Below are 14,433 nucleotides of genomic sequence, written 5' to 3'. Positions count from 1 at the left end.
TTGCTCACCTTTTTTGTGTATCGTTGTTTGATTTACAAAAGTGTTCGGAAATTTCCCAACTGGATAGTTTTTTTAGTTTGGTCGGGTATGAATATGTATACAGGTGAATTGAAAATAAAAAGTTATCCAAATAGCAGCAAATATTATATTCTGGTTAAATAAAAATTGTATGTGGTGTGGACTCTGTAGAGTAAAATTGCAAGCCATTTTTAACCGACTTCCCAAAAAGGTGGAGGTTCTCAATTCGTCGGGATCTTTTTTTTTTTTTTTTTTTTTTTTTATTTTTTATGTATGTTCACCGATTACTCAGAGACGCTTCGACCGATTTGCAAATTTTTTTTTTGTTTGATAGGGTTTACCTTCCAGGTGGTCCCATAGTCACCAGGTCAGGATCTGATGATGGAAACCCTGAGAAATCGAGGGCAACTTTCGAAAATCGTAGGCATACGTAGGGTAAAAACTTGACACTAAGGCGCATGTCTGATAACACTATGCAATGGTGAAGGCTTGGAGCTGACCTGATGATGAAGACCAGAGAAGGTCGAGGGAACTTGAACAATGAATGTGTAAAAAACTACCTCGTGTTTGGGCTTATTTTGTTCGTATTGACGAGACCTTTGCAACAGTGAAGGTTTGAAGCTGACCTGATGATGGAGACCAGCGAAGGTCGAGGGAACTCGACAATTGAATATGTAAACTACCTCGTGCTTGGGCTTATATTGTTCGTATTGATGAGAACTTTCCACTGCGGATATGACATGCGGATAGTGACAACTATGCTTGTCACTGAAAAGCTAAAAATAAAAAACTTTTTACAAAAAAATAAAACCGACTCCCAAAAACACTGAAAAGCAAAAAAAAACTATTCTTAGGTGCATCGGCCTAGAAGTCGGTGGCGTTATAAACTTAGTTACATCCATTAGACACCGACTTCTAGGCCGATGCACCTAAGAATAGTTTTTTTTTGCTTTTCAGTGTTTTTGGGAGTCGGTTTTATTTTTTTGTAAAAAGTTTTTTGTGAAACTGATCGATTGTAACTCTTGGGCCGCAAATTCGGAACGTCGCGGCGCCGGCGGCGGCGACGATGGCGTCGATTATAAAGTACAGTATCGCGTTCAACGTGAAACCTTGTAAAGTTATCGGCACGGATAATGAGCTCTCGGCGGAAGAGTGGGGATCGCTTTGCGCACTGGAAACTTTAGGCAATAAACCAATAAATCACTTCTGCGCAGGTGAAGGTCAGGGCTCAATATCCTTGCCGATGGTTATAGTTTTTGGTAAAGCGTACATGCGCGCAGGAGGTCCAAGTAGGCGTTAAGGAACTGTACTAAAAACTAGAAAAACGTATATTCAGCTTGGGGTGAGAAATATCTATATGTATATGTATATGTAAATCTATATGTTCAGTAATCGCGCGTGCGCGTGTGTCAAAATAGCGCCCGGATGCACGCGACGCCGCGCCGGCGTAAAAAAGTCTGTAAAAAATTTGCGGCCTTAGGCCTCTTGTTTAGAGCACGTTTCTTTACATGTACGGCGAGATTTTCAATAAAGAACTTGAAAGGGATTGGAAATAATGCTCGCATTTTATGGATTGAGCATAAAATTAACCACCAATCCACCACTGACAGTCCTGGTCAGATGACGCAAGTCCGCGCATACGTGTGCACACCCCGGCTTGGGTCTAGCGCTTCCTGCTGGCCGTGGGAATGTCACTAATGAATTTGACAAACTATACTTACGTGCCGCTAGCGTTATATTGCTAATTAATGGGGTTGTTAATGTATTCAGGCAGGTGAAATAGAACACCCATATTGCTCATCAACCGCGCTCCACCGTCGCGTCGCCTGAGTAGGAAAGGTTATGAAATGTCGACAGTGAGTTTAAACTAGACATAGAGAGACACGTTTTTAAATACACACATCAAAAGTGTCTAGGGATCAAGCATTTTTATGCGGATTTCTTGAGATTGAGATGTGGCTTTGTAATAAATTTATGATTTTATAAATTTATATGGATCCTTTTTGGTGCATTTCATAATTTGAATCAGGAACTGTGAATCAAATTCGAGTAAAAGATGAAAATCAGCTGTCAATATTTTCCCTATAAACACATACAACGCATTGAAGACATTATTAGTGCTACTGTTTCCCTACTACTGATTAAAACCAACGTTATTATGGAGCGGCGACGTCATTTAAGCAGGGAAGAAATGCTCAGAGCCGTGGGAATGATAGAAGCTGGTTCCCGGCAACGTACTGTGGCTTTAGCTCTGAATACAAGTCAGAGTGTTATCAGTCGACTTTGGACACGTTACCGAAGCACTGGTACCGTAGCTGAGCGCCATGGAGGACGGTATCGCTGCACCACACGGAGACAAGACCGATACATTCAAATCTTAACTCGAAGAGCTCCAACAATAACCGCCATGATGTTAGCCGTGAGGCTTCATCACTCTTCAGGGAACTTAATTAGCGACCAAACAGTCAGAAACCGCTTGCATGAAGTGAACCTTCATTCCCGAAGACCGCTACGGGTACCACCTATAGCAATGCACAATCGTAGGATTCGATATCAATGGGCTCTTGAACACAGAAATTGGGCAGAAGAACAATGGCGTTTCGTGTGCTTTTCTGATGAGTCTCGTTTTGGTATGAGACCGGATACAAGACGTATACGACACTGGAGAACCCCTGGACGCCAACAGCGATTAAAATCCTGCCAGGAAGTCCATCCTTATAGTGGTGGAACCATCATGGTATGGGCGGGTATTTGGATCGGCGGAAGAACTGAGTTGATTTGGATCAGAAGCAACCTCAACGCTCAAATTTATGCTGAGACGATTGTATCAGACGTCATCGTTCCTCTACAAGTGCAAATCGGTCCCTTATTTCAGTTAATGCATGATAATGCACGACCGCACACCGCAAGAGTTGTAAGACAGACTCTCGCGGCAGCTAACATCAATGTCCTGCCCTGGCCTGCTCAGTCGCCAGACTTGAACCCGATTGAGCATGCATGGGATATGCTACAGAGAAGAGCTCTGCCGAATATGGAGGGTATCCAGTCGCAAGAAGACCTTTTTTTGTTGTTGCAACGAACATGGGCGGCCATTCCACATCGTGATTTGGATGAACTCATTTTGAGTATGCCAAACCGATGTTCTTGTGTTGTTAGTGTTCGCGGTAGAAACACGGATTATTAATTGTTTAAGTTACCCAATAAACTTTTAAAGAAAACTGTTATTTCAGTCTTTTTTTTCGAACTTTTGTGTTAGTGTTTCAAATGTCAAAAATCCCTTTATTAGGAAAATGGCAAATTTCTTTATTAGTGCAAAGGTGACTTGGTTTATCGTTACTGTGACAAACGAAAACACTTTATTTGATGAATCCTTAAAGAAAATTTTAATTAATATCAATCAGGAGAAAAGTTATTGCAAAAATATATGTTGATCCCTAGACACTTTTGATGTGTGTAGATTTATTTAAGCTTATATCTACTATAATCCTACTAATATTATAAATGCGAAAGTTTGTTTGCTATGCTTTCACGCAAAAACTACCATGAATACCGATCATCATGAAACTTTGTACACCATATTCTTGGTGGTACTAGAATGATATAGAATACTTTTTATCAGTGCACCATGCGGGCAAAGCGGCGGAAGCTAGTAATCTATATATTTAAAAAATATATATTCCCATGTAGCTATGTTGCTGTAACAGCTAACAACAAACACTTTATTTTAGTTTCGCCACGATAAAATGCCATCCGTAAAATCAATTTCGGTGAAACAGCAGACCGCGTCTTCCTAATCCAATTTGTAACCTATAAGCAAGGTTATTGGAATATAGGGTTGAAATAGAACAAAAAGACAAAAAGATCCTATGAAATAAAATTGGAACCGCAATGGGGGCGACGAGTCGCAAACGAGTATGTAAGTAGCCATACCGGGGTTTATATAGTTCTAACCATTTATTTTATACAAAAGGTTTTCTATACTAATATTATAAAGAGAGAAAAAAAATTGTTTGTTTGTTTGTAATGGATAAACTCAAAAACAACGAGACTGATTTTTAAAATTCTTTCACTGTTGGAAAGCCACTCTCTTCCCGGTACGGGCTGTATGTAGTTTCCACGGGTTGCGGGTGAACCCGCCTGAAAACCCTGGTCTTTGATAGTTAGGTGGAAAAGCGTTCCTTAGTATGTCATTAATGTATTAAATACCTACAGCAATAAATGTAAAAATTCAAATCAAGATCCGAGCTAATTGTTTTTTTATTGTGTTTCCTGTGAGGACAATGTTTTTAACATAGAATATTCTTAGAAACTGGTAGGTATTGAAAAATGTATATTTCCAGAGAAGTTGTATGTACATATACTTACTTGATTTATTTACGCTTTGATGAAACTCAGTAAAACTGTGCTCATTACGTTACGTTGTCTGAATATGGTCCACGAGCTACGGTGTAAAACGGTGTATAGATACCTACTGGGCAGAAATGAAAGTTAGCCACAAAAAAGAATTAACCGAAATAATCGTGAATTTTGTGATAATGTATATTTGAAACAAGTTATCTTTTACAAAACCTGAGTGGTAAAGTTGAAACTGTCTTGCTAAGTTAAGAAGTTCGGCTAACTATTAACATTGCTCATAATCGTCGCTTTCGAGGAATCGAGGGTTTTGTAACAATCCTCGCAAAAGGTTAACAAAGCCACAGCGCCATTGTCGGAGTGACAATCGAGAAGTTTTTAATTCTACCATTTCAAACTGCAATTATTGCTCGAACTTCGAGCGATAGAAAATGGCAGTTGTAATCAATCAGATACGCCAGAAGTAACTTGTGAAACGTTGAATAGCCCGGAGTGGTAGGGGTTGTCGTAAATTTGTGTAATATTCGCTGTTCAACACCTTGGTATTAATCTACCTGACGTAGTGGTAGAAGGGGGTAGCTTCATATCGCGTTCGACAAGTTTATTTCAGAGGGGCGGGGGGTGCTAGGTGGTTCAAGCAGCTGACGTCATAAGCCATTAGTCGACCGACGACACTGGAAAACCTCAAGGGTCACGAGTTCAGACGCGACACATGGTGAGAATAGTCCGGGTGCGGGCGAAACTTTCACCGCATCTCTCCCCGCACATTTATCTCTTAACAGCGAAACTGTTTTGGATATCCTTTTGCGCGTTAGCCACGGAACGGCCTAAATAGATCGGAATTTACTGCACATTTACGGTTTTTTCCTATCCCGGCTACATTCAGTGTGACAGGAGAACATACAACAGACCTAGAGACTTTGTGGTGCAGCAATGTTTTTTTAAATGTACCTACGCTATACATCTACTATACTAATATTATAAAGAGATAAAATTTATAAGTTTGTATGTAGAGGCTTAATCTTTATAACCGCTTGTCGGATTTTCAAAATGTTCCACTGATAGATAGCTACGATGTTCCTGAGTGCCTCTATCTATAGGCGTCCCGAGTGAGTTTTTTTATTAAATAAAAAGTATAAGTGTATAAAGTTTCATGATGATCGGTTAAGTAGTTTTTGCGTGAAATCGTAGCAAACAAACGGTCTATCTCATTTATAATATTGCCTCTATATTATCAGTAGAATAGCAGGATAATATAAAAACAATGTTTTTCAATGGCTCTGAAAACACATTTCGTGTTTGTCGAATTATTCCTGGAATGACAACAATGCTTTGAACAGTTGTAAAAGCTTTAATTGGTGATTAGGGCTTTCAAATAAATCATTCAGGTGTAGGTTGTGGAAATCCCAAACTCAGCATCATCCGTCATCGATTCACGGTTCGTCAATTTGCAGGAATGTCATTTAGTTAATAGAGTTATTCAAACATTTCAAATTATATCCATTCGTTATGTATTAGATTAAGTATTTTAGCTGTTTCGAAATTTTGAAATAATCCTTACAAACTAATTAACTCACTTTGTTTGCTTGAATTACAACTTATTAAATGCACTATAATGTCGCCATTTTAAATAAGAAGCTACTAAAAATAAATAATTAAAATTCACTGTAACATTCTAGGTGAGTTGTTCAAAACAAAACAATTTTCTAAGTTTATAAACTCCAGAGATATTATGGCAAACAATAGTGCAGAGAAGACAGGGTTAATATTAATAGCAGAGTCTGCTAGCCAAGCACGTAAAGACAACATGTAAATGTTAACATGACAAACTGCTTTTGTGAATTACCACGAAACCGAACAAAAAGTAGCCTATAACATTTTCCATTCTCATCTATCACCAAAAAATTTGCTGCTGATAATTTTTCAATGCAACTTAAAAAAAGTAAACCTAACTTACTTAGATTCCGTGCAAGTTAGTACATTATTTATTACGTACATTCCCACGTAACAGAATAGTCATGAAATTCAAAAGTTGTTATAAGTAATTTATTTAAGCGAAGAATTAGAATTACAATATCATGGGAATATGGTTAAAGGGATTAAGAGCACACTGCATACACGCAATTTGTCCGGACTCATAAATTAGTAAGTAAATGAACGGTAGTGTAGACACACAGACAGATTAAGATTTTTATTTAAATCTCAATTTTCTTAAAAAAAGTTTATTTTTCCAACCATCGAGCCAACTGTCGGCCGACTGTGTAGTGTGCAAAGTGCGGGGTACTCAATGACTTTATCCTAGTGACCAATCAAATTGCATAATTATTGGGATTCGGCAATATTTTAATTAAAAGTCGTTAGATTTCTATAATATTTGTTTTATTTTTAAGAGCACAACTTGACAAGACATGACAATTTTTTCTAAGACAGAATCGCGCACGTTTGTGGAGACACTATCAAACAAAAGCGTTTACAAAGATATCTATCTTATAAATTTATTATTCAATACTCCCACTTAAATTTATAAGGTAGACGTTACAATTTATCAGGCACATATCTCAAAAACAACTTACAACTTATAGGCTACACTCATCACTATAGTTACTACAACTTAAAACTTTTCTCTAGAAACAAAACTTTTAATTAATTAACAAACACTAACCATATTACACAATTCTCAAAACCTTATCTCTAATTGTATTAAATTTTTTTACTGGCAAAGCTTTAGTTAAGAAATCAGCCAACTGATTTGAACTCTCAACATATTTAATAACAACAACATTCTTTGCCACATTTTCTCTAACAAAATTATATTTAATATCTATGTGCTTACTTCTTCTATGAAATACAGGGTTGTTAATCAACTTAATTGCACTCTGGTTATCAACATTTAAAATAATTGACTCTTGTGGTTCTTTGATGTCACACAGAAATTGTCTAAGCCATAATATTTCTTTAGCAGCTTCACTTGCCGCCATGTACTCAGACTCAGTTGTGGATAATGCTACAGTACTTTGTCTACGACTAGACCAAGTGACAGGACCTCCATTCATCAAAAATATATAACCAGTATTAGACTTCCTAGTGTCCAAGTCACCTGCAAAATCAGAATCTGAGTACCCAACTAATTCACCATTACCTTTATAAACAATACACATATCTTTAGAATTAATTAGATAGCGCAAGATTCTTCTCACAGCTACAACATGTGAAGGACCTGGGTCATTAACATACCTACTAACAACATTGACAGCATAAGCTATGTCAGGTCTAGAAACAGACGACAAGAATAGCAAAGCTCCCACTGCTTCTCTATATGGGAAATTAACAGACTCTTTACTTGTATTCTTAGACAAATGTACATTTACATCAGCAGGAGTACTACTACTCTTAGCATCAAACATATTAAATTTATTTATTATCGTTTTAATATACTGTTTCTGACTAATACTTATACAATCTTTTTCTCTAGTTATTTCCATACCAATAAATGAATTACATTCTAAAATCTTAATATCAAACTTTTGTTTAAGACCATTTAATATATCTGACAAAACATCTTTACTTTTCGATAATAATAATCCGTCATCAACATAAATAACTAATATTACTTTGACATCGTTAAAACATCCTACAAAAACACAATTATCAGACGGACACGGTTGGAAACCATAACTAGTTAGAAAAGAACTAAACTTCTCATTCCAACATCTCGACGATTGTTTAAGACCATATATAGATTTAATCAACTTACAGACTTTGGAAGGCTGAGTTTCCAATCCCTCTGGCACCTCCATGTATATGTCCTCAGACAGCTCACCGTACAAGAAGGCCGTCTTCACATCAAACTGCTCGATGTGAAGCTCGTCTCTAGCAGCGATGCTCAGCAGCACCCTAATCGAGTCGTACCTGCTTGTGGGGGAAAAGGTCTCATTATAGTCCAAGCCCTTGACTTGTGTGAACCCTCGTGCACACAGTCGTGCTTTGTATCGTACTATTTCTCCATCTCTATTCTTCTTTATAGCAAACACCCATTTGCACGATACAGGCTTCTTTTCACTTTTGTCGGTCAGTATCCATGTCTGATTTTCTTCATGTGATTGAAGCTCTTCAGCTACAGCTTTCTTCCACAGATGAGAATTTGGACTTTTCATAGCTTCTTCATAACTGTTTGGAAGTTCATATTCTGTGAAATTTGCTTCTAATCTTTTGTCTCGACGAGGACGTAATGAGATGGTTCTTGGTTCTTCCTGCATCAAATTTATACCTCTTGGAGGAACATAACTTTCATCCATATCTTCTAAACTCTTCATACTTTCATCTGATGATATTTCTTCAGGTTCAACATTTTGAGTTTGGGTTTCATTTAGCGGGGTAGATACTGTAGAATGTTCTTTTTCTTGTTCAACTGTCATTTCTACATATCTTTTTCTTTCTTCCAGCATACTACATTCATCAAACTTAACATCTCGTGATATTGTAATCTTCTTGGTATTTTGATCATACATTCTATAATTGTCGTGGTCATATCCAACTAACAACATCTTCACACTTTTCTTGGCAAGCTTCTTTCGCTTTTCCTTTGGAACATGTACATAACCAATTGATCCAAATATTCTAATATGTTGTAAGTTAGGCTTCACTCCATGCCACAGTTCAAATGGCGTAACATCTCCCGTCTGGCTTGATGTATTTCTATTCAACAAATATACCGCACAGTTAACAGCTTCTGCCCACAAGTTTAAAGGAATATCCTTTGCATATAACATTGTTCTTGCAGATTCCATGATAGAACGCATCTCTCTTTCTGCTCTCCCGTTCTGTTGTGGAGTATACGGCGCAGTACGTTCATGCGTTATCCCTTTGCTCTCCAAAAAAAATGTGAATTCTTGGTTTACATATTCAGTACCATTATCTGTATGTAGTATCTGCAAATCACGCTGAAATCTATTCTTCACAATGACATTGTACTTCAGAAAGCATTGAAATACTTCACTCTTATGCTTCATAAAGTAAACATGGCGATAGCTTGTAGCTCCATCTTTGAACAACACAAAGTACTTCATACCCGATACAGAAGGTTCTTCTATAGGACCGCACACATCGCTGTACACAATTTCACCAGGTTGTGTTGGACCTCGGGTAGATTTCAAGAAGGGGCGTCTTGCTTGCTTTCCATATTGACATGCTTCACAAACAAAATTCTGATCACCGCTCAATGTAACTGGAATCACACCATTCTTTGACATATTTTGAAGTTCCTTGACATTTAAGTGTCCTAATCTTTCATGCCAAACTTTTATATCCGTTTGCACAACATTACAATATTCTTGTTTGATTGTTTTTATATCCAATTCATATAAATTGTTCTCTTGCAACTGTGCACACATAACAACAACATTGCTCTTCATTATCATAGCATTCTTATTGTTCTTCACTATGACATATCCTCTTCTAGTAGCTGCACCTTCAGAAAACAGATTTCTTCGTAAATCAGGTACATACAACACATGCTCAAGTCTACATCTCTCCCATGTACCATTAACCTTCTTATCTATTAATACAGTTCCTTCGCCACATACCTTTATACTCTGCTTGTTGCCCAATTTAACGGAATTGTTGCATTGAGATTCGTTCAACTCGCAGAAGTATTCTCTCCTGTAGGTCATATGCTTCGATGCTCCACTATCTAAAATCCATGCGTCTTCATCATGTTCAGATGAGCAACCTTCTGCGCTGAACGCCATGTTGTTGGTTTTCTTCTCATTGTACCTTTTCTTAGGCATCCTGCATTCTCTTGCGAAATGACCCCTTTTGTTACAATTGTAGCACACGAATCTGTGAGTTCTTTGTTCTGACGTTGGTTCTGACGTCTTTTGTTTGTCCTCATTTCTAGGTTTAAAATTTCTTTTTGACGTAACTAACGCGTTTTCACTACTCGATTCATTGGCTAGGCTGGCTTCTTCGTCAACTAAACGCGACGTAAGAGTTTGTATGGTCTGACGATCTTCATCGAGTGACAACCATGCTTGTCTAAGAGAACGATACGTTGATGGCAACGTGCTTAGAATCTTCGTCATAATGGCGGTGTCACTTATTTTCTCACCCGTCTCTCGCAGCTGCTTTGCCAAACTTTCAACCTTTGACACGTGCTGTGCCATCGTGTCACTGGCACTATACGAGTATTGATAAAACTGCTCATGAATTAACATCTTGTTGTATTCTGACTTCTGTTCATAGATAGCTTCTAGTTTTGTCATCACTTGTTTTGCGGTTTCGCAGTTTTCTATTAACGATATCTGGTTTAAATCCATCGAAGAGGTTAAGATAAACATGGCCATACCATCATCTTTATCCCACTGCACTTGCGAACCGGCTTCTAAAGGTCTTGCCTTCTCTATATTTAATCCCTTCGCTCTTAATGCGCATTTCACTTGAAATTTCCATTGTTTGAAATTTCTTCCATCAAACTTCTCGATTTTCATTCCGTTTGAAACCTCCATTTTACGGTCACTTTTATATCGGAAATAATCCTTGCTCTTAACGAACTAATAATTAAAATATATGCCTAGTTATGTGCCTGGGCCCATAACCTATTGGGATTCGGCAATATTTTAATTAAAAGTCGTTAGATTTCTATAATATTTGTTTTATTTTTAAGAGCACAACTTGACAAGACATGACAATTTTTTCTAAGACAGAATCGCGCACGTTTGTGGAGACACTATCAAACAAAAGCGTTTACAAAGATATCTATCTTATAAATTTATTATTCAATAATAATAATACACTGAAGGTTAATTCTTGTAAATGATGAGATTTACCACAGCCTAAAATTTAAATAAATTTACCAAAACTGACGTTTCTGGAATCATCATTTATTAATTATTATTTTACGGTTTACTCCACTTCTCGTGTTATTTTCAAGTGTTAAATAAATAAACAAACGCTAAATAGCAGAATTAATCATAACATTAATTTCGTGAGCTTTTACCTCAAAATACATTTAATTATTACCATTAACGTTATTGTTAATCGATAGCATGGAAATAATTAACCACCATTGATGTGTGAATGCACTCTCACAGATATCTGTGTCCACAGCAAAGCGTCGAGTACGGGGACGAGGACGGTCTTTGTGTAACACACAAACTCACGAGTTATTATGTTATGCTTCCAAAGAAAGTCAAAGACGCGCAGACCGATCTATCACAAGGCTAAGCAATACTTGGCGCGGTCGGTTCATGGTTTTGTTTGACCATGGTTTCATGTAGAGTTCTTCTGTGTTCGCATTCTTAAGTCTGAAAACCAGTCTTACCAAGGGTTATTCGGTTGACAGGGTGGGTACCTGGGTTGAGCCATATCCGCTTAGACTGGGCGCCGACCCCAACATAGTTGGAAAAACCTAGACAGATACTGACTTTGTGAAAAGAATACTCGTCATTATAGCGGAAAACATGTTTTTTTTTTATGAAAGATATTTAATTATTATTGGAATGAAAAACTCTGAATTTAATCATGCAAAAAGCCTTTGTCTTTTGTTCTCTTATGCCGGTCAAACATATTTTCACAGCAATATGGTAAAAGTGACACAGGTAGATAGAAAAAGCTGTTGTTCTTTTTTCCATTGGCTGTTTTTTTGCACGTGTCAATCTGGATTTATCTGTCTGTCTATACAAACAAGAGATGTATGTTTTACCATGCACGAAATGATACGTAGCCAATATTATTGAGTACATAAAAATACAATAATTTGAAGGGTTAAGGAAGGTTACCAAAATAATCAAAGTGGAGAGGAGGTTTGTGCTAGCTTATCAATTCCATATATCTACGCACACACGCTATACAGATTGCTGAACGTGAAATTAATCGTGATTGCCGCGTGTTGAGTAATTAGTGGCTGATCCCACCGTTGCGTTGTTGGTTTATCGATTGGAGATATTTTATAATCTACCAAAATATTTGAAAAAAAAAACCTGAACTAGCATTATTATTTTATTCATGCCAATTCCATTATCTACGTATATTATCGTAAGTATGCCTTTAAGTCCAAATACAGAGGAAAAGAGTTTTTATTTTTTGCCTCTTCGGAGCACGCTTTGTCCCTTTTTCGTTCCGCTTGTTTTATATGGGGCGTTTAATTCGATAAAATTCGTGTGGACTCGAATTGGTTTAGGAGAGCTGGGAAATAGACTGGGGTATATAGTACCTATTCCAATGTCAGACCCGATGTTATAATTTATTTGCTTCACTGGTTAAGAAATCACTTAGTAGGTAATTGTTCTTTGTTTCAAACGCTTTACATTCAGAATATTAAATCTAGCCTGTATAACTGAACATATTGCAAAAAGTCACACAAAATGCACGTATTGCAACAAGTTCATTAGCATAAACAGACACAATGAAACGGTTTTGTGGAGTATAGATTTAAGATATAGTTTATAAGAAAACGTGATTGTAATAACAAATAAATAATAATAACATGTGTACATACGTTCTAGTTTTATAAAAAAATACATATATTTTGTGGAAGACTTAGTACAGGAGCTAAACAGAAAAATCGCATTACTCAAGTTAAATTCTAATCGTTCTGTAAAAGTCCTAACAAATTAATTGGCCTTGTCAACAACACTCTCAAGATTCCGTTAAACCGTTTGCCAACAGGATTACTGCGACTTCAGCAACTATACCAGACTATGCAGCCCGGCCGAACCGCGTTCCGCATCGCACTCGTGAAGAGAATTAATAACGCTTCTGATGCTATAGAATTCTTGTTGGCTTTAGAACAATATGACCGTTGGGGGAACAAGCGGATAGTACTAGATTGCAATGCGAAAAACGCCAAAAGCATATTGGTCGAACATGTTCGGAAAGTGCAATTGGGACGCAGGACCTATCACTACATGCTCAGTGGACTGGTGAGTATTGCTTTGATGGTTCTGGCGGCTAGCCTAGATTACAAATCTAGTTTCATTTTTTTGAGGTGTAGGTACCTTGGATCTCTGTTAGGTTATTCTAAAATTGGTCGGTTAAAGGGCAACAAGTCTTATATCCTTAACACGATTTTGTGTTACACAATAAGCATGGGAATCAAAAAAGTAATTAGTTTGTCTTTTAGACGACCCTACCCTAAAAACATGCACACGTGTTTTTTTAAGACCCACAAACATACCAATGCGTTAGCATTATGTTCCATCGCTTTTACAACCTTTAATGCTTTGAAATGTCCAATAGAAATAGAAGGAATAAATGACAGAGGGTTCAAAAAAAATTTTTTTGATCCCTCTGTCACCACGCGTATTGGTTTAAATACACTCGTATTTAAACAGTTAACAATCGAGTAAATAAATAAGACCAGAGTTCAAAATTTCAATGAACCAAACATATAATTATTTATTAGTAAGTAATGTGATCAAACGAACGATTGACGAATTTATGTAAACGAAACATCAGTGGTGAACATCGGGTGTTATTATTCGAACCCGAACAACACAATTATTTGAAACATGAACTTAAATTGACCTATTAACAGGTTATGGACGATCATTGGGAAAACGAAGTAACAGAATACGGCGCAGTCAATATAACTGGGTTTCGCATCGTCGACCACTCGCGCAAGATTGTGCGCGATTTCATGGACGGTTTGCGGCGAATGGACCCTCGGTTCAAGGGGACTATATCGGTAAGTGCTTTCATTACCTCACACCACTAAGTGTTCCATATTTGTAGATTTTACAAAATTGCTGTATATCAAACAACACTGCTGTTTTCAACTTTACCAAAAAGTACTTGAAAGATCTTTGATTATGATGACTTAAAATTTAATATGTAAGTAATATAAAAGCTAACCGTTTACCTGCCCATTCGGAAAGTAAATGTTGAAATCTTTTTTTTTTACTGAAACAAATCATGGATATGTGTCGTATCTCACATGGTAAAAATAATTATCTTTGACATAGAGAACGCTTTAATGCACAAAGTGCGTGCTTCGCACTAAAAGCTTCCCAAGTAATTTAATTATTATCCCACTTAAAATGAAAATCTGTCGCAATATAGCGAGTG

General features: G+C 37.1%; 1 protein-coding gene across 1 annotated transcript in view; it reads left to right on the top strand.

The window, feature by feature from the left end:
• LOC124645288 (glutamate receptor 1-like) overlaps positions 1 to 14,433 on the top strand; it is a 59,022-nt gene that overhangs the window by 27,003 nt on the left and 17,586 nt on the right. Inside the window, exons 4-5 of the mRNA XM_047185089.1 lie at positions 13,036 to 13,289; positions 13,904 to 14,053. Coding sequence (XP_047041045.1) covers positions 13,036 to 13,289; positions 13,904 to 14,053 — 404 coding nt within the window. The remainder of the gene's footprint in view (positions 1 to 13,035; positions 13,290 to 13,903; positions 14,054 to 14,433) is intronic.

This window comes from Helicoverpa zea, chromosome 31, assembly GCF_022581195.2.
Source record: "Helicoverpa zea isolate HzStark_Cry1AcR chromosome 31, ilHelZeax1.1, whole genome shotgun sequence".
NCBI classification, from domain to species: Eukaryota; Metazoa; Arthropoda; class Insecta; order Lepidoptera; family Noctuidae; genus Helicoverpa; species Helicoverpa zea.
Note: the sequence above shows the minus strand (reverse complement) of the source record. Positions and strands in the feature narration are given on the sequence as shown.